Raw genomic sequence first — 19,048 nt, forward strand, 5'->3', positions numbered from 1 at the left:
AGATCATTGGATCTTTTGTTGGTTATCCATTTGATTTACTTGCGGAAATGATGGGGGACAGCTCGATGAATTTACCACTTGTAAGTGTCACTTTGGATCGAACTAGATGGGGAGCCGGAGAAACCTTTGAGAGAGCTCCATTAGCATCTGAATGAGCCGGGCGGTGAATGGAAGTTCTCGACTTCCTACAGAAGATCTTTCAAGGTTTCTAGATCAACATTGACGCTCGGGTATAACAGATCTATATAGCTTTGTGCACAATTCGTGACCTCTTTTCGCCTATTTGTTTACGAAGTTTTAAGTTTAGCTTTGAATGCTAGGAAATAATATTCTTTGAAAAGGAAACAACATAATAATCTGTCAACAAAGCCATTGATATTAGGGGATTTTTTATGGTGATCTTTATCAAAATGGAAGCAACTCACTAAGCAGAGTATAATTTATTTGTGCAATGGAAAAAAATAAAGATTTATTTTATACATTTAACAGTTTTCTGAACTCAAGAACGATTTATAATCCAATTACACCGGAATTTCCCCCTTTACACTCCAGAAACTTGATTTAAATATCACAAAAAGGTTTTATTCAGTTTCGAGTCCTTAAGCATAAGTACAAATTAAAACATCTATAGGTACATGTATTACATTTAAATAATATATTACAGTGATGGTTAGACAAACTTATGGCTACGAGTAGCAATCAATACTTGACAATGGGACAAGTTGAGTATGGCAAGGCTCTCCCCTCGTCTAATCGCTTATCTGAAGAGAGCCAGGAGAAGAAGGCCCGTTAGACTCCAACTGACGGCGCCACTAGCACCGGCACCACTGGTTCCGGCCACTCGATCCTCGGCCGGCAGCTGGGCCATGGCCACCAGTTGCTGTTCCTCATCGAGCTTGGGTCTGTAGCTCCAGTCGATGGTGTTGGTCTTGCACATCTGGGCAAAGACCCGGGCGGAAATCTTGGGCGTTCTTGTGCGTTCCGGGTGGTTGAAGTCCACGTGGTATAGTCCGAACTTCTCCGTGAAGCCAGCCTTCCACTCATAGCTGTCCATCAGACTCCAGGCGATGTAGCCACTCACATTCACGCCATCCTCAATGGCGTCCAGCACCGCCGAGAGATACAGGTTGTAGTAGTCCACTCGAGCGTAGTCCTCCAGGCCACCGCGATCACTGACCCCGTTCTCCGTGACAATGATCTCGGGTCCATTGTACTCCCGGTGTATCCACATCAGCAGATTGTACATTCCCTTGGGATAGGACTGCAAGGACAGAGAGGAGTACGGGGCACAACCCCCGGTTAGTGGAGTTCGTTCACCTGTGTGCGCCACCTGGGCGAAAGTCACCCTCTGTTGATTCCCGGCTAACTAGTTTACTCGGCAAACCATAATTCAAACTGTGAGTGGGGATAAGTCAACCCTCAAGTTACCCCAAGTACTCCGCCCGAGTTAATTACACCACCTCATCCTGGACGTGAGGGATTTGCCATCTCCCGTCGCCAGAGGGTAAGCCACAATCAATTTGGCCGACTAAGCGAAAGATAATTGGAGCTGTGCAGATGAAGGAAATATGCTTCTTTTGTGGAAAACACAAGGTGGATTATTTTCCCGACTTGTTAATATAATTACTTGGGCATCTGGAAAGCTTTTAAAGAGCTGAATCTAGGGTAAAGAAGTCTTTAAGGGGCTCAAAAACATTAAAAACCCACGCTTCTTTGAACATAGAGATGTATGGAACATTTTCCTGAACTCCTACTAAACCCTAAAATCAGATATACAATCCCAAAGAATTTTTTCTGCAAGTTTGTCAATCTAAAATACCATATTTTGGAGACTTAAGATTGTAATAAATCATTAGGTCTCCAGAATTTTCAAACATCCCTTAAGTACTCTTCCCAACTCACCTTGAGCCAAACGGATCCCGAGCTTGGCCAGTCGACGCCCTCCTGGCTCTCCACCACTCCCATATCATGGTTGAACGACGGAATCGGGAACTTGCCGCTATTGTTGTGTCCATTCGAAGTGACCAGGTTGCTGGTGTACGAATTGATGCCGAAGAAGTCCGAGGTGCCGCGGATGCGATGGATCTCCTCCGTGGTGAACTCGGGCAGCCTGGATCGCACTCCGAAGCCCTGCTCCTTGCTCAGATTCCTAATCCTCTCGATCATCACCTTGGGGTAGTTGCCGTGCTTGGAGAAGATGGGATGGCCGAACCATCCCACATAGAACTGCATGGCTCGCTCGGAGGCCTCGCGATCCTCCGCGGAGTTGGGGTCCTTGGGCTCGGGCCAGGATGTGTCCAGGGTGATGCCGATGCGACCGCCCTGTCGCGACTGGAAGAGCTCCCGGTACATGTGCACCACCTCGGCGTGGGCCTTCAGCAAGTTGTGGCCACACAGATAGGCGGGAATGCCGGGGTTATTGTACGAGGGGGCCATGTAGTCCACGCCATAGGCGTGCTCGCACACATGCCACGGCTCGTTGATGGTGGTCCATAATTTCACCCTGTCGCCGTACATTTCCAGCACCAGGCGGGCGTAATCCTTGAAGAGGGGTATGATCTCCGGGTTGGTCCAGCCGCCCATCTCTTGGATCTTTTGCGGCAGCTCCCAGTGGTAGATCGTCACCATGGGAGTTATGTTGTAGCGGAGCAGCTCGTCGATCAGGTTGGAGTAGTACTTGATGCCCGCCGTGCTCACGTGATTCATATAGCCGCCGGGCATTATGCGGGCCCAGGACAAGGAAAAGCGATATGTGCCGGCATGCAGCTCCTTCACCATTTGGACATCCCGCTTCCACTAGAAAGAAAGAGGATTATTAGGGTTTGTAGGGTATGTAGGGTTTGGTTAAGCCGTATAACTATTTAAAACACACTATTCATGTTTCCGATAAATTTTAAGAATTTTTAAAAGCCCCTAAAAACTTAAATTAGTATACAGATATTAAAAAAAATGAGAAGTATGAAGCACTTAAATATTAGGTATGAAGTTAATAAACCTAAAACCTACCTTTCAATTTATAGACAGTAGTTTACAACACTAAATTGAGTTATAGTATCTGCCTATCTACAAAATGAAGTATAAAAATCCCCTCTAAGCTTAATGTTTATTTAAAACAGCTAAGTCTTATGCTTACGTCCACTAAACGTTTTCTTGTAACATTTTCCCAGACTCCTTCATTTGATTTAATTTAGTGTTGCCATAAAACGAGCGTGTCAATTCATTTACCAACTTAATGGCAAGACAAGCTGTCAAAATATCCAAAGACCAGTAACTAGTCTTGTATAGTCCGAGTCTTTAGCAAGAACATTAAACCTAATGGAAACTCATCAACCCAATTTAATAATTGATATGGACAAATCAAAGCAAATCGCCATTTCGATTGAAATGTCGACAAGTAAATAAGCATGCAAGTGAACACTTTAAGTGTCAGAAAACTAGACTGCATTCTGAGTTTGTGTTTGCTGTGTGGATTGATTTGGTTCTCTTTGAAACGATGCCAAGAATGCCGGGCCAAATTTCCGAAAAACCCAAAATGGGAATGAAAAACCAGTCGGTCGGACATTGGCGACACATTCCACGCCCAGTGGTCATTGTCACCACTTGGCCCGCGGCTCTGACTTTGGCTTTGGATTTGGCTTAGACCGATGCTAATTATGTGACTTTGAATTGAAAAATAAAAACAATTTGAACAGCGATCGCCGAGCATTTGAAAGGAAGGGGGCGTTTTAGCTGTCTGTCCAACTATTTAATCCATTTATCAGATCGCCTGCCGCCGCTGACAACAATAACAAGGTGATAGGCTGAGGAAAAATAAAAAAATAAAGTCAAAAAGTTCAACACCTGACGCAAATGCAGCAGTTGGCAGCCGTAACAAAATCGCCTGGCCTATTGATTGGCATTAGCAGGCGAATTATGACACAATTAATGTTCACTCCAACACAGTCGACATGCGGCGCTGATTTATCATTGCAACTTTGTATTTCAATTTGATATTCTCAATGCGAATTCTTGTGAGAATAGGTATTGTGGAGAATCTTGGAAGGCGATCGAGATTTTTGATACATGCTAATTTTAGGTTAGAGTAAAATGTATAGGTCATATATTTTTCTAGGTTTCTAAAGTAGGAAAATAAATAACATTACTTAAAAAATTATTAACTTTTATTTTTACTTCTTCAGACTGCAAAGTATTATATTTTCAAAAATATCTGACAACGTATATGTCTAAAATGTGTATAAATTCAGGAAAAAAGACCAATTACTAACACTATCCCATTGTAGTGTTGCAAAACGTTGTATATTTTGAGATGTTTTTTATATTCATAAGCCCCAAATTGTCATTAATCATCCATAAAAAGCCTAATTAAGATCTTAAATTTTAACTATCTTATGTTATTACTACAAATGAACTCACTCATACTTCGCCTAATTAAGATCGTTTAAGTTTTATATCATTATAAAAGTGATTATGACTTTTATAATTACTAAGCGTTTGCTCAGTCCTAAGCTGATACGAAGAGATAAGTTAAGCATATCGGTATCTTTGGAAAATGGGACAACTGCTCATAATCACTGATACAGGTTGTCTGCGATCTTTATCAGGTCTAACCAGATTGTTTATCTGTCACAAAAGGTCCACATATTCCCATCTGTCTTTCTTATGATATACTCCAGTTCCGTTTCAGGTCTACGAGCAAGTCACGCCCTAGCTGAACTGCCCTATAAGTTTGTTTTTGTTGGAAGATCATTAATTCAGCTCGGATCGAGCGTCATTAATCAATTTACCGGACAAATAGTGCAAATGCAAAGTGCTGAAAGTCCCAGATGGAGACAACTCGATTATCAGAACACAGTAGTTAATCAAACCGAATTCGAAGCAGGTGTCCCCATGCCAAAGGCCCGCGGCTCATGATTTATGCGACTCTTCGCTAATGGTTTGTGGTCAGAAGTATGCAAATTACTTTACGACTCGTAATGGGATTCGCCTCGCATGTCCACACTTGAGGATGATATTATGGCCTATTGAAATGGGCACTTGAATTATGGTCATTGCTTGGAGTCACGTTATTAAAACATAATTGGACAATGATCTTGGCATCGAATTAATTGGGGGCAAAACTGCAGATTATCTTGTTATCTCTCAGAAGCTGGTTGCAGAAGTCAGAGATCTTTCGGAACACCATCTATAAGGTACTTAAAATTTAATGGTTAAGACTTGGTTTTAGAACCTCTATTATTTATTAAATGCAGATATCCTGAGTTCCGGTTTAAAATATGAATTTCTTTAAAACTCCTGAACTTAAGATCCATTTAATTGGCATAGGTAAAACCAGTAAATTCTTTAACAACAGAAAAACTTGTTCCTAACTTCTGATCTCTTTCGCCTCTTAGGTGCACTGACCACTTCTTCACATCCATCTCCATCTCCCCTGATCAGCGTCAAGAGCTCTAGATATCTGTACACATTATAACGTAATTAGCTCCGTAACTAATCGCCGTCGGAGTGCATCAATTACAAATTGCTCACATATTTTCCAGTCGATTACCTCAGCCAGTCGCCTGGAGATCTTGAACTCTTTGCATAACTTCCAATCAACTGGTGCTGCCAAACGAGCCGACGACTGATTCTGAATACCCGTACTACCATGACCGATCCGCCTAGTAGGCACTGGACTCACCTGATGATAGCTGTCCGCGGAGATATCGCCGTTTGACTGATCGGCTATCTTCTCGGGATGTGTGTGGGTGAGGAAGTCCCAGATGGACTCCCCTTTGTCGTCCGCGTTCCAGCCCCCCTCGATCTGGTAGGAAGACGAGCCGACGCCCCAAAGAAAGTCGTTGGGGAAGCGGCGCGTCTGGCTCACCGGACTGCCGAGGCAGCTGAAAAGATACAGATATGTTAATGTGTTAATCGAAAGATGTTGCTAAATCTCCATCGAAAATCCCCCCACTGCCAGTCGCGTGACATTCAAAACTGACGAATGTTACGACAATTTGTATTTACTTTTTAATTTCGTATGCTATTTTATGATCTTGGCCAGTCGTTTACATCAATTGGCAATTGGCTGGCCAAGGTCAGTCCAGACTAAACGCACATTTGGAGCTTTCTTTGAGCCGAAATCGCTTTGTTTGGAAGCTTGGGGCGGGCCAAGGCGATTTGGAACCGATTTTTAGGCAGTTTCTGATACTTATTTTAGCTAATTCAGATCAGTAATGCTTTATAATGCTAATCTAAAAATTTGAAGTTGAAAATTTCACGTTTTACATTTTTTTAAAATTAACTTATATATTATATATAAGAAAAATCTTTACGTATATATATTAATTAATTTTTTTTATTTAAGAGAACAATAATACTTCAAATTTAAAAAAAATATAGGATTTTAAACTCTATCAATACTTAGCAAAAAATACAAATTTTGAAACTTTTCCTATAATTACTTTTTACATTTTTAACTTATTAGAACTTGAACTTTGTTTTAAGCCATCAACTTTAAACAGATTTTAAAATATGTAGCTTAGAAACTTTTTACAAACAGAAAACTGAATTGGGATTTAAAATATAAACCCATTAAAATATATTTCATACATTTATAATTCGTTTATACATTTCTTTTTTTTATAAAGTTAGGATCACGGGTTTTCACTTACGAGGCAATCAGCAAAAACACGGGCAGTATACATTTAAACATGTTTTATTTTTGGTTTTGTGTATCCTTAAACGCGAAACTAATTTGGGCCGAACGAAAACTTTTGGCAGCAAACCCGAGAGTTTTTTGCCTGAAACTTCTTCGTTGATTGTTGAACTTTTCGCGAGCCTTGCTGGGCAGCGTTGCCGATTCGCGAGCGTGTTGGGTCGAGCGCGAAACGCTTGCAAATGAAGTCCGGCGCTTTAAGTCCTACCGTTATAAGGCGGTCGGCGGGCTCTGAGACCGCGTCATAGACGGGTTCTCGCCGCCTCTCCGTCCCGCCTTCCGGCGGAGATCGCCAGCAGGTGTCGGTGGTATTATTATCTCTTTTGTTTTTATCTCGGGTTTGTTTGTTTGATTTTCTCATTTCTGATTTTGCTTTTACCGGTTACGTACGATCGGTTCGGGGAAATTAAGTGTTCTGGAATTTTTTTAACTGGCAAACACAAGAACAATCCCAGCTGAATCAAGGGAAATGTAGCGTTTTCGGCTTGCTTTTAGAAAACTATTTAAAATTTGCACAATCGAATGCCAACTTAGCATAAATTATACGATAATAAATATTTCAAGTGAGCTGTAAAACCCCACAAAGGCCACGATTATGGTTTTACTACGATTGGTTGGATTTTAGTTTTTCTTTTTAAGTGTTTAAAACTGGCACGTTTATCGTATTAAGCATTCAAAGATAATTATGAAAAAATTTAAAAAGAAATTAAAGGTTAAGCGATTTGTTAAAAACCTTTAAAAAACCGCTATAGTAGATAAAAACTTTGCTTTTCAAGCTAAGATTAAGTACTGAATCATTTTGTAAAATTACAAAAATTGGATAAATATAGTTTTGCTATCATTGAATAACTTTTGTTTATAGGTTCATTGATCCCATGTGCGTAATCCAAGTGAGTATTTTATTATTCAAAATGTGTTGAAAAATACATGTGCTAAAAGCCGTAAAAATATAATTGCGCCTGATGATACAACAAAGTATTTAAAACGATCCGTAACATTACGAAGTTATACCAGTTTTTCCCCCTATTTCTTGTCCCAAAGTTTTTAATTAAGTTTATAGTAACTGCAGAACGAAAACAATGTTTAAACAAGTGCAAGTAAAAACAACCACGATAAAGCGGAGACACCTCCTAGAGAGAGAGTGAAATAAGGTGTGGGAGAAATTCAATTAGATGGAAACGATAAAAGATAATGGAACATCGTGATAAGATCGGTTCTGGGTACGAAGTCAAACTTGGTCAGGGAGTTCAAAACCAAAAACGGAACCGAATTTATCCGAAGAAACCCGTTCTGCCATTGGTTTCGCCCAAAAGAACCGAACAATGAGTCTTTTGCCTTACAATAGCCATTATATGGACAGCTTTCGTATCCGCAAACTCGCCTCATAACCTCAAATCCAGTTTGGATATTTTAATCCGCCACATGTGCCAAATGGAAGAACCTGAAAGTTCCGAAACACAGTAAGGAGCTCAAGAATATGCTGAAGTATAGTGCATTATCTTCAGAGTTTCCCTTGTGATTCAGTATAAATAAAAATGATTTAATGGTTATGTTTTTGAAAAACTAAAACATTCCAAATGAAATATTTTGAATCATTTCCAAATACATATAATTTCATGATTTAGATGCTGATAGTAAACATTCCGAACGCTTAATGCATTAACAAATTTTCCCAAGTGAATATGTATATTAATTACAATATAAGCAGAACGTCTTATTATCCCACAGTATATTTCCAATTCGAAGAAGATTAAAATTTATGAGCGCTTTAAACGAAAGTTGGGTTTACGAAAGAATATTTGAATAAGCTGAAAGCTTAATAAACAATCACTGAATAAATAACTTCAAATACTATATGGCCCGACCTGTGTCGAGGGCGTGATTTTTGTTATGGCCACTGATTGTAATCCCTAATTATTATTTTATTTATTTAGATTATTTCCATAGAGTTTTACTGGCCGGGTTCAACGCCGACAGCAGTGGGCCAAGTACTACTAGTATATATAACTTCTGACACATGAGGTGGGAGTGTCGTGCCCTCTGTAACAGGTGTTCAACTGCCACTGAACACTGAACTGATTCGAATTGAAACGACCGTCGTATGATTAATGGAGCCATTTAAAAATACACTTTTACGAACGGAAATGGCAATACAAATTCCTGATAAACAGTGAAATGTGGTTTAGATTTTGCTGAAAAATTTCCATAGAGTTTGGCAATTGCTTCACTTCATTAGCATATATGCAGACGATCTTCGTTCTTTTGGAGATTCGGTTTTTAGTGGAGCATGTAAAAAACTTTTTAACCGGTTTTGGGTATGCCCATAATCATTTATTATACTCGGTGTATATTTGTGCATCTGTCGCTCACGTGGGGACAATCTCTGGGTCAATTATGAATCACTGGCTGGCACAAAAATCCCCAAAGAAACCCATCAAGCTGGTAGCATTTTGCATACGCATCAACGCATTTCGTAAAACGATCTAAGGGAAACTACAAAACCCCTTCAAAACTGGAATATGAACTAATATTGTTTTCATTTCCGTTGTCAATTATTCCGCTTGCGGTTATGGTAATAATGTAAATTATTCCTGAAAACTGGAATACAGTATTGCGAATAAACAATTAATTAGAGGGAAGAAAGAGGGAAAGGAAAGGTTTTATAAATACCCTGGTGATAAGAATAATTTGCAATGCAAATTGTCGTTTCAGCTGTTAAAGAATTGTATTTATTTAATAATAAATTTTTTTTTTATATGTACATTATTGAATAGTTTAAATAACAATGTTATAAGGGTGTTTTTTTAAATATAATATAATTTTTTTTTTAATGTAAACATATTTAAGTGTATTCTGGAAATACTATTTCTCCTTTAATGTGCAATTTACAAACAGTTCTGCTAAAAATCATACAAAAATTTTTATTAATTAAAAATGGTAATTTCAGATAAATCCCATTATTTGAATCTACCGCGCCTTTTCTAGCAAGCGGTATGGCAACGCTATTATTGGAAAATACACCGAAATTCGAAAAACGGTCACACTGGTTGTCGAAACGTAAACAATCTTGCGGCAACACGTGCATTTATTTGTCCTCTTTTTATTAAATAAAACCCTTCTTAATAATGGAATTATTCACAGTCAATAGGTAAATTAATTAGCATATAATACCCACAATGGTTAAAAATCATTACATCCCCAGATATACAGAGGATTTAAAGAAGCCCAAGGCTGACACCCAAGACACCAACAATGAGGATGAAATCCTTCAAAAACTCCTTCAAAAAGCTGCGAAACGCAAGAGGAAACACAAGGAAAGTGAAGTTATTGCCGCGGCCGTCCAGGAAGATCTTGTCCCAGAGGAGGAGGAACCCAAAACTAAGGAGGAGCCCGCAGAAGCACTTGAAAAACCCCACGAGGTAGCTGAGGAACAGGATGTGCCCTCCAATGAGTTCCAAGTTCTCGGTGGCGATGGCTCGGCGGCCAAGAAGAAAAAGGTGGAGATGCAGCTGCCCAGTTGGCTGGCTCATCCCACAATCATCGAAGGTGGTATCCTTCAGCCCGACGAGGAGATACCCGCTTCAGAGGCCATTGATCAGCTTGACTACTTGGAAAAGTCCACCTGTTTGGCTCTCAAGCAGATGAAGATCAAGCGCCTGTTTCCTGTCCAACGGCAGGTCATTCCCTGGATCCTGGAGGCGCACGCCAAGCCAGCCCCTTTCCGTCCCCGGGACATTTGTGTATCTGCTCCCACAGGCAGTGGAAAAACCCTGGCCTTTGCCATACCAATTGTCCAGCTTTTAGCGCAACGTGTCGAGTGCAAAATTAGGGCCTTGGTTGTTCTACCTGTGGCAGAGTTGGCCCTGCAAGTTTACCGGGTCATCAGTGCGCTGTGCAGCAAAACGGAGCTGGAGGTTTGCCTACTGTCAAAGCAACACAAGCTCGAGGATGAACAGGAGAAGCTGGTGGAGCTGTACAAGGGCAAGTACTATTCGAAGGTGGACATTGTGGTCACCACACCAGGTGAGTTTTAAGGCAAACCTGCGAACTACTTTCTTATGAAAAATCGCGTCTTATTTTAGGTCGTCTGGTGGACCATTTGCATGCCACCAAAGGCTTTTGCCTGAAGAACCTCAAGTTCCTGATCATTGACGAGGCGGACAGGATAATGGATGCCGTTTTCCAAAACTGGCTTTATCACCTGGACAGTCATGTCAAAGAGACCACCGACCAGTTGCTGGCCGGCACTCAAGCACCTCTTTGCTATGCAGAACTTCAGTCCAGCTTTGGCAAGCAGCCGCATAAGCTCCTATTCTCAGCCACACTCTCCCAGGATCCGGAGAAGCTTCAGAACCTACGACTCTTCCAGCCGCGTCTATTCACCACCGTCTTTACCATGCCCGTGATAAAGGATCTAAATGGTGAAGATGAAAATAAGGAAACAAATTCAGATCACGGACAATTTGTGGGCAAATACACAACACCGGCAGAGTTAACCGAACAGTTCTGTGTGACGGAGCTGCGACTGAAACCGCTGACCCTGTTTGCCCTGGTTGAGAAGTACCAGTGGAAGCGGTTCCTCTGCTTTACCAACAGCACAGACCAGGCCAGTCGCCTGACATTCGTGATGAAACTGCTCTTTGAAGGCACCTCCACGCAAGTGGCCGAGTTGTCGGGTAACCTTTCGGCCCTCGTTCGAAAACAAGCGCTTAAGGACTTCGCAGCTGGCAAAATAAACGGTCTAATCTGCTCAGACGCCTTGGCGCGTGGTATAGATGTGGCGGACATAGATGTTGTACTGTCCTACGAGGTGCCTCGCCACATCAAGACCCACATCCATCGAGTGGGTCGAACGGCCCGAGCGGGAAGGAAGGGTACCGCTGTCACCCTGCTCACCGAACCAGAGCAGGTGGCATTCAAGAAAATGCTTAACGATGTGGGCAAAGGATTGGGCGAAGAGATCAGCGTTTCGCCGGACATCGAGATCCAGCATGCGGTTAATTACAAAAATGCACTGAACGAGTTGCGTATGTGGCAGTTTAAGGAGAAGTCTCAGAAGGCGGTGCACAAGAAGCGTGTGGCCCACCAGGCCTTGGTGCATAAGAAACAAGAGAACTTGGTCAGCGATCGTCCACTCACTTTGATGGAAAAGCTGCAGATCAAGGCGGGCGGAGCGGCGGCGGAGCCTGCCAAAAAACAAAGCGAAACTCCCAAAGTAAAAGCGCAACCCAAGGAAACCAAGAAGCAACGCATTGCCAAAAAACGAAAGAACATCGAGAACTAACGTTTCGGATAACCACTTGGAATATGTTGTTTTATTTAGTTTACTTTAATATAATAATGTAAATAACCATCCAAATGTCTTTGTGTATAGCGTGAGCGGTTGTTCGGGGTCTCAGTTTCTTATCTCTGGGGCCGCAAGTGAATCCCCAGCGGGTTCTTCACCGCAATCTGTGCCTGCCTACCCTATACCAAGGTGTTTTATTGTTGTTGGGAGTATGACATAGTGTATAACTCAGCAAATTGTTTAAGTATCTTTATAAATTATACTTTTTATATTTTCTGATACTTTATAGCTTTTGCTATTACTCTTTAAAGTCCACATATAACTTATAATTTATATATTTTCAACTTTAAAATATATATTATAAACATTAAAAATATACATTAAAGGGTATTTAACGTCTCGATCCCCTATAAAATCAGCTTTTCCTATTTAAACAGCCTCTGTTGGCCAGAGAATCTTATAGATTCACCAATCTCGAAACGATGATCACATCAACGGCAATTAAGCTTGTGGCTGTTCTGGCGCTCTGCTCCCTAGGTAATCCAATCAATCTTGTTGTATTCCTAAACCTGATTAGCTAATCCCGATATCTTCCCCGATCAGCTCTCTCCGCCGATGCCCTGCAGATTGAGCCCCGCAGCAGTTGGGGAGCAGTGGCTGCTCGTTCCCCCTCGAGGATTTCCGGTGCCGTGGACTATGTGATCATCCATCACTCGGACAATCCCAACGGATGCTCCACATCCGAGCAGTGCAAGCGCCTGATCAAGAACATCCAGTCGGATCACAAGGGCCGCAGGAATTTCAGCGACATTGGCTACAACTTTATTGTGGCCGGCGATGGAAAGGTGTACGAGGGCCGTGGCTTTGGACTCCAGGGATCGCATGCTCCGAACTACAACCGCAAGAGCATCGGCATCGTCTTCATTGGCAACTTCGAGCGCAATGCACCCTCCGCCCAAATGCTCCAGAATGCCAAGGATCTGATCGAGCTGGCCAAGCAGCGGGGTTACCTCAAGGAAAACTACACTTTGTTTGGCCACCGCCAGACCAAGGCCACCTCCTGCCCCGGCGATGCTCTCTTCAACGAGATCAAAACTTGGCCCCACTGGAGGCAAAACTAAGACTATATTTTCTTAAGTTAAATTTTAGTTCTATAAAAATTTGATAAAATTAAATGTTAGTAAAAATTGTAATTTTAACGTTCGTATGGATGTAGAGGGAAACTGAAATTAACTTGAGTTTACGCTGGAAAAACCATTGTTCATTTAAGTTTTTTATTTTTAATTTTTATATTATATTATATTTACAAAATATAAGGTAAATATTGTTTACATACACTTTGCTTTAGAAGATTTCAATATCTGTTTTTAAATAATATTCTTAAATATCTTTCGGTTTCCTTTGGAAACCTAAGGTTTCGGCTGCCATCGTGGCCACTTTTTAAGCTCATCGAGAAGACGTTTTCCCGGGCAGGCGGTGGGTTTGGTCTGACAATGTCCCACAAGAGCATAGTTGGGCAGAACCTGGCGGCGCCGAACGGCAATCTGGATGAGGATACGGGCAGCTTGCAGCATCTGAGGAGGAGGTAATCCACCTAGAAGAGGTAAACATTAATATATCATTTTCCTATAAACGAGCTACCAATAACTCACCCTGGAAATTGCCAATGAAGGCAATGCCAATGGACTGGCTGTTATAGTTGGGAGCGTGTTCGCCGCGGATGCCGAAGCCCAAGCCTTCGTAGATGCGACCATCGCCGCCGATCAGGAAGTTATAGCCTATGTCCCTGAACTTCCTGCGCAGATGATCCGCTCGGATTTGCCTCAATGCTGACAGGCACTGCTGCCTATTAAAGCAGGGAGCCGTGACCGTGTGATGGATGATGATCAGTCGAACGGGCCCCGCGAGCCTTGGTAATCTCGGAGAGAGTGGCACAGGACACCAGCTGCTACGGGGAACAATCTGGCCCAAGGCCAGAGTAAAGCCAAGTACGAGCAGTGTCAACTGTAGCTTCATCTTCACTTCTTGGTAGTATGTCATCCCTCAGCCGCTGATCTATTTATATAACCCGCCGAAATATCTCACCAGGAATACCTCTATTTACTCAGTTGTTTTGATCAATGGATTCGATCAATGGATTGCAGCATAATTAAATGGCTGGAAGCCTTTGTCTGGTGGCAAATTCCGCTTGCGTCATCCCTGCAAAGATATTTTTTATACATATATAACCTTCTCTTCTTTGGGAATGCAAATCTGCCCTTGGACGAGTGGGTGGCCCAAAAATGGCTGGGCATCCGTAAAAGGGGCACTGCATTTGAAAGTCAAATCCAATCTGGGTGCTGCTATAAAAGACACTCCGATGGCTTGCCAGTGGACAGTGGCCAGTGATCGAGTGGCCCAGGTAGTGAACCCAGAATTTACCGCCCCATCATGAAGATCGTAAGTATCCTTGAGGGCAGTTTCACCTAAAATATATCTTTACTAATTATTTTAATAATCCAGGAACTTGGCACCATGTTGGGCTACTTGCTGCTGGGACTGCTGCTGTCCCATGCCAGCATAGCAACTGCCGCAACTGGAGTGATTCCGGCGTATCCTGCAGCGATTCCGGCTGCCATTCCCCGCGTGGTTCCCGTGGCCACCAGTCATCAGTTCGTCACCCGCAACTGGAATCGTGTCTATGTGCCACCACCAACCACGGTGGCCACTTATCCGAACACCTACATAAAGTACAGCGGAGGCTATCCCTCGTATCCCGTCTACAACTATCCCTATGCCTCTACCTATCAGTACACCTATCCCTACTACTATCCCACATATAACTATGGCTATGGCTACAAGGGTGTCTGGTGATCGATTTATGAATAGAAGGGTATTCAGATAAAGTGTGCCCACCTTAAATCTATTGTGATAACCTATGAAAACCAAATGATGTTATTTGTATATGAATATAAATATATAATATACTTGTTTATTAACTTTACTACTTTGCGGGATTTTAAGTTAGACGGAAAATATTTAAATTTAACTATTTTATCCTTAAAACAAAGTCTGAACATACTAAAAATGAAATACTTAAAAAAAATATATATAATATATATCATATTTCATAGTTGAAAAGTAAACAAAGTTTCTGAATATTTAATATTTCAACCAAAGTCTAATTATATTTAAAGTTAAATATTTCATAGTAAAGCCTATTTGCAAAATATTTAATTTTTTAATGGTTAACTTGTTTTTTTAATTATAGGTTTTACATTTAATAGAGAAGATTTTTAGGGTTTTTAAATGAAAAATGGTGCCGGCACTCCAGCAGCAATAAAACGAGTTGGTTGAACAAAACGAGCCCGCGCCGCTGGAAATGGACTGGCAGCCAGGATGCGAGCGGGAGCAGTTGGTGCAAAGGCGGCGTTAAATTGATTGAAGTAGTCCAAGCGCTGGCTGCTGGAAATGGCCAGAGGGGAAGCACCCAAGGGAGCACCTAAGGCATTAACCAGAGGAGTAGCTGCATAGGCGGCGGCGAATGGAGCAGCAGATGATGGATAGAAGCCAAAAGGTGATCCCGACGGAAACAAAGCGGGATTCACAGCAGGACTGGCTGCCACACTGGCCAACAGAGCCAGCGATACAATGACCAACTGCAATGGAATATTAAATATTTTGTAAGAAATCCTAACTCAGATTTTAGAAATATGTGCTCACCATTTGATGCATTTCTGGGAGAGTACTGTTCCTGGCAGAGACCAAAAACTGAATATGCATTGGCTTGGATCGACTCTTTGGTTTTATAGTTTTTGGCAGTAGAAGACCACAGCAGTGCTGCCCAAAAGGCGCTCCAAATTGCCAAGCACTTGGCTCCAAAAGAGGTCTAAATGACAGGTATGGCAAAAAAGCAAAAAATAGGCATACTGTTCAAACATGAACACGCATATATACAAATGTATATTTAGGTAGCGGAATTGTAGCCGCACCAAATGTCTCACATGTGTGCATACCTAAAACAACGAGATAAAAAGGTTGTAAAATGACCCCCTGCGAGTGGTCACCACATGTTTAGGGATAAGTGCGATCGGAGTAATTGCTATCTCCTCTATCGCCCTTAAAGATAAGAATAGTTGTAAATCTCATGTTAGCTATTTAAGTAGAACATATTCTTAAATAAAATCAGTTTGAAATATCAACTCAACAAGGAAAGACGTGTTTATTCGGACGTTCTTTCATTTTGGTCAATCGAGCCGATCATTTTGATCCTTCGAAACTCTGCAACTTTCCCCCCTGTGGTAAGAGGTTCAGAGTGATCAACCAGCACCTGAAAGTCTGTATGTAGTGCTAGACACACGCAGCTTAAGGTAGCGAAAATAAAAAAATCTCTTGTTACCCCCCACCCGAGGTAAGGAACAGAGATACATATAACAAAAAAAAGCACCTTCTGGTAGAAATAAACTAAAGGTAGCTTAAAAAATTAACAGTGTCGTGTAAGGCGTGCTTGAGGCCCTTAAACATCAGCGACATTGTGCGGGAAATAAATGCAATTAAGCATTTAAACGAAAAGTGAAAAAAAAAAAAAAAAACCAGCGACGCAGCACCTTCAGCTGCAACGACAGAGCGGTAACAGGACAAGCAGCGGCGACTTCAGCAGCAACAACAGCAACTAAAGATACCACTGCAAGGACAGAGCGGCGACAGGACAAGCGGCGGCGACTTCAGCAGCAACAACAGCAACAAAAAATACCGCTGCAACGAAGAGCGGCGACTGGACAAGCGGCGGCGACCTTAGCAGCAACAGCAAAAAACGACTACTCTGGCGACGGCAACGGAAGCAGCTAAGTCACAATAAATTTTTTTTTTTTTTTACATATACATATATCCCTAAGAAAATAATAATAATGATTTCGGAAAAAACGATAGATTTGCTAAAGAAGCAGTCCGGGATTATTTTGGAAATAAGACGTTTAGAGGCAAAAATAGGGCTAACGGAGCTAGACGTAGGACGATTAGAAGAGCTTCAAAAACTCTTTATTACTAACCATACTGCCCTTTTAAAGATCGGCGTTGTCGATCATGAGTATTTTAATACCAAGCAGTATGATATCATTATGATGGTGTTGGCTCAGATAAAATTAAGGGTTGAAAAAGAGTCTCAGACAAATAAGCCAGAGGGACAGGTTATTCCCACGGCAAACGTTTCAAAGACCAAAAATATGGAAATAGAGATCGAGTTGCCAGGCACTTCAAACGCGTCCAGGATAGAGCAGACATTTCGAAGTCAGGTAGGCATTTTGAAAGCATACTTAGATGAGACGTCTACTCTCATAGACAATAGTCCAGATTTCCTTACGATAAGGAAAAACAAAATTGAGTTTCTATGGAGTAAGATACAGAACCTAATTGAACAGGGTAATACCTATTTCGAGAGTTCTGTGTTTGACGACATAATAAGCGATATCGAGTTTGATACGCAAAATATACTAACGGCCATTAAAAATCGATCCAGCGTAGTCAATAGACATGCTGACGTGTCGATGGTGGTGAAGGCAGAGGAATTACCAACCCTGCCTAAAATACAGATTCCCACATTTTTTGGTGATTCCAAAGAGTGGGATCTGTTTTACGAACTTTTCACAGAGCTAATCCACTCAAGAGAGGATTTAAGTCCATCTCTTAAATTTAATTATTTAAAGTCAGCCTTAAAAGGTGAAGCCAGGAGTGTTGTCACTCATTTATTGTTAGGCGGGGGCGAAAATTATGAAGCCACTTGGGAATTTTTAACCAAGCGTTTCGAGAATAAAAGAAAGATATTCTCGGAACATATGAATAGGCTTTTGGATATGCCCAATTTAAATTTAGAATCGGATAGGCAGATTAAAAAGTTCATTGACTCAATTAATGAGTCAATATATATTATGAAATTGAAGGCACAATTGTCCGAAGAGGTGGATGCCATTTTCGCCCACATAATCCTTCGGAAATTTAATAAAGAATCATTAAATTTATATGAAAGTCATGTCAAAAAGACAAAAGAAATCCAAGCGCTTTCGGATGTGATGGAATTTTTAGAGCAAAGGCTCAATTCCATATCATCATTGTCACAGGGAGAGAAACCTGTAAAGAAAGTGGTAAATACAACGCAGAATAATAACAGCGAAAATTGTGCGTGTTGTAAATTACCGGGACATTATTTAGTCCAGTGCTTCAAATTTAAAAGAATGAACCCAGCAGAGAGAACTGACTGGGCAAGAAAAAATCAAATTTGTACAAAATGTTTAAAACATAAGAGTTTTAAGAGATGCACAAGCGAGCAGCTTTGCTTGACTTGCAACAAACCTCACCATACGTTGCTTCATGTTAAAGTTCCAGAAAAAGTGAACACATGCAGGACAACGGAGAACGTATTATTAGCCACAGCCATAATTGAGGTCAAATCAAAAAATGGAGGCTATGAAAAATTAAGGGCTTTGATTGACAGTGGGTCTCAAAGTACTATAATTTCAGAGGAAGCTTCACAAATTCTCCAATTACCAAAAATTAAAAATTATACGGAGATTAGTGGAGTTTCCTCAGTAAAAACATGCAGTTCAAGGCACAAAGTTAGCTTGCAAATAAAAACAAATCAAGAGAATAAAAATAATTTGAAAGTAGATGCAATTATTCTTCCAAAATTAATGAAGGCACTACCAGTACAAGCGGTTAAGATTGACACGACAAAGTGGGACAAATACCGACTTGCTGATCCCGAATTTCATAAGCCAAGTAGAGTAGACCTAATAATAGGTGCAGATCTAAACGCGCACATTTTTAAAAGAGGAGTTAAGAAAATAGACGGACTCCTAGGTCAAAATACTGAGTTCGGGTGGATAGTGTCAGGCTGCACAAAATCAAAAGGCAGTAACACAATAGTGGCAACTGTGATCGAGTGTACAGATTTGGAAAGGTTTTGGGAATTAGAAGAAGAAAGTAAAGAGGATTTAGAATTTCAGATATGCGAAGAAAATTTTATAAAAACAACAAAAAATGATTCATCAGGTCGATATATAGTATCAATGCCCTTTAAAGACGATAAGGTTTTA

General features: G+C 41.2%; 6 protein-coding genes across 6 annotated transcripts; 3 read left to right on the plus strand and 3 right to left on the minus strand.

Moving 5' to 3' along the window:
• Positions 1-560: 560 nt before the first annotated feature.
• LOC108035366 (myrosinase 1) lies at positions 561-6,867 on the minus strand. Its single transcript, XM_017110964.3, has 4 exons — positions 6,651-6,867; positions 5,678-5,879; positions 1,903-2,796; positions 561-1,261 (listed from the first exon to the last, which is right to left on the minus strand). The coding sequence occupies exons 1-4, from the start codon at positions 6,689-6,691 to the stop codon at positions 758-760; spliced, it is 1,641 nt and encodes a 546-aa protein (XP_016966453.1). The 5' UTR covers positions 6,692-6,867; the 3' UTR covers positions 561-757.
• A 2,866-nt stretch (positions 6,868-9,733) lies between these two features.
• On the plus strand, positions 9,734-12,047 carry LOC108035404 (probable ATP-dependent RNA helicase Dbp73D). The gene is made up of 3 exons (XM_017111024.3): positions 9,734-9,842; positions 9,897-10,717; positions 10,777-12,047. The coding sequence occupies exons 1-3, from the start codon at positions 9,820-9,822 to the stop codon at positions 11,976-11,978; spliced, it is 2,046 nt and encodes a 681-aa protein (XP_016966513.1). The 5' UTR covers positions 9,734-9,819; the 3' UTR covers positions 11,979-12,047.
• A 365-nt stretch (positions 12,048-12,412) lies between these two features.
• Positions 12,413-13,339, plus strand: LOC108035405 (peptidoglycan-recognition protein SB1). Its single transcript, XM_017111025.3, has 2 exons — positions 12,413-12,518; positions 12,585-13,339. Exons 1-2 carry the CDS (start codon positions 12,464-12,466, stop codon positions 13,100-13,102), a joined length of 573 nt encoding a protein of 190 aa, XP_016966514.1. The 5' UTR covers positions 12,413-12,463; the 3' UTR covers positions 13,103-13,339.
• Positions 13,340-13,375: 36 nt separating this feature from the next.
• Positions 13,376-14,004, minus strand: LOC108035407 (peptidoglycan-recognition protein SB2). The gene is made up of 2 exons (XM_017111027.3): positions 13,634-14,004; positions 13,376-13,575 (listed from the first exon to the last, which is right to left on the minus strand). Exons 1-2 carry the CDS (start codon positions 13,995-13,997, stop codon positions 13,391-13,393), a joined length of 549 nt encoding a protein of 182 aa, XP_016966516.2. The 5' UTR covers positions 13,998-14,004; the 3' UTR covers positions 13,376-13,390.
• Positions 13,903-14,959, plus strand: LOC108035406 (uncharacterized). Its single transcript, XM_017111026.3, has 3 exons — positions 13,903-14,009; positions 14,070-14,420; positions 14,484-14,959. The coding sequence occupies exons 2-3, from the start codon at positions 14,412-14,414 to the stop codon at positions 14,832-14,834; spliced, it is 360 nt and encodes a 119-aa protein (XP_016966515.2). The 5' UTR covers positions 13,903-14,009; positions 14,070-14,411; the 3' UTR covers positions 14,835-14,959.
• Positions 14,960-15,265: 306 nt separating this feature from the next.
• Positions 15,266-15,837, minus strand: LOC108034413 (uncharacterized). The gene is made up of 2 exons (XM_044094778.2): positions 15,684-15,837; positions 15,266-15,619 (listed from the first exon to the last, which is right to left on the minus strand). Exons 1-2 carry the CDS (start codon positions 15,741-15,743, stop codon positions 15,266-15,268), a joined length of 414 nt encoding a protein of 137 aa, XP_043950713.1. The 5' UTR covers positions 15,744-15,837.
• Between the last annotated feature and the right edge of the window lie 3,211 nt (positions 15,838-19,048).

This window comes from Drosophila biarmipes, chromosome 3L (genome assembly GCF_025231255.1).
Source record: "Drosophila biarmipes strain raj3 chromosome 3L, RU_DBia_V1.1, whole genome shotgun sequence".
NCBI lineage: Eukaryota > Metazoa > Arthropoda > Insecta > Diptera > Drosophilidae > Drosophila > Drosophila biarmipes.

Bases quoted from the DNA above. Each gene is read 5' to 3' on its own strand.
- LOC108035405 (XM_017111025.3), top strand. From the start codon at position 12,464: ATGATCACATCAACGGCAATTAAGCTTGTGGCTGTTCTGGCGCTCTGC. The intron at 12,519-12,584 runs GTAATCCAATCA...TTCCCCGATCAG, and splicing joins TCTGGCGCTCTGCTCCCTAG to CTCTCTCCGCCGATGCCCTG.
- LOC108035366 (XM_017110964.3), bottom strand. From the start codon at position 6,691: ATGTTTAAATGTATACTGCCCGTGTTTTTGCTGATTGCCTC. The intron at 2,797-5,677 runs GTGAGTCCAGTG...CTTTCTTTCTAG, and splicing joins CCGCGGACAGCTATCATCAG to TGGAAGCGGGATGTCCAAAT. The intron at 1,262-1,902 runs GTGAGTTGGGAA...CTGTCCTTGCAG, and splicing joins CGGGATCCGTTTGGCTCAAG to TCCTATCCCAAGGGAATGTA.
- LOC108035404 (XM_017111024.3), top strand. From the start codon at position 9,820: ATGGAATTATTCACAGTCAATAG. The intron at 9,843-9,896 runs GTAAATTAATTA...TTACATCCCCAG, and splicing joins GAATTATTCACAGTCAATAG to ATATACAGAGGATTTAAAGA. The intron at 10,718-10,776 runs GTGAGTTTTAAG...GTCTTATTTTAG, and splicing joins CATTGTGGTCACCACACCAG to GTCGTCTGGTGGACCATTTG.
- LOC108034413 (XM_044094778.2), bottom strand. From the start codon at position 15,743: ATGCATATTCAGTTTTTGGTCTCTGCCAGGAACAGTACTCTCCCAGAA. The intron at 15,620-15,683 runs GTGAGCACATAT...ATTCCATTGCAG, and splicing joins TCCCAGAAATGCATCAAATG to TTGGTCATTGTATCGCTGGC.
- LOC108035407 (XM_017111027.3), bottom strand. From the start codon at position 13,997: ATGAAGCTACAGTTGACACTGCTCGTACTTGGCTTTACTCTGGCCTTG. The intron at 13,576-13,633 runs GTGAGTTATTGG...TACCTCTTCTAG, and splicing joins CTTCATTGGCAATTTCCAGG to GTGGATTACCTCCTCCTCAG.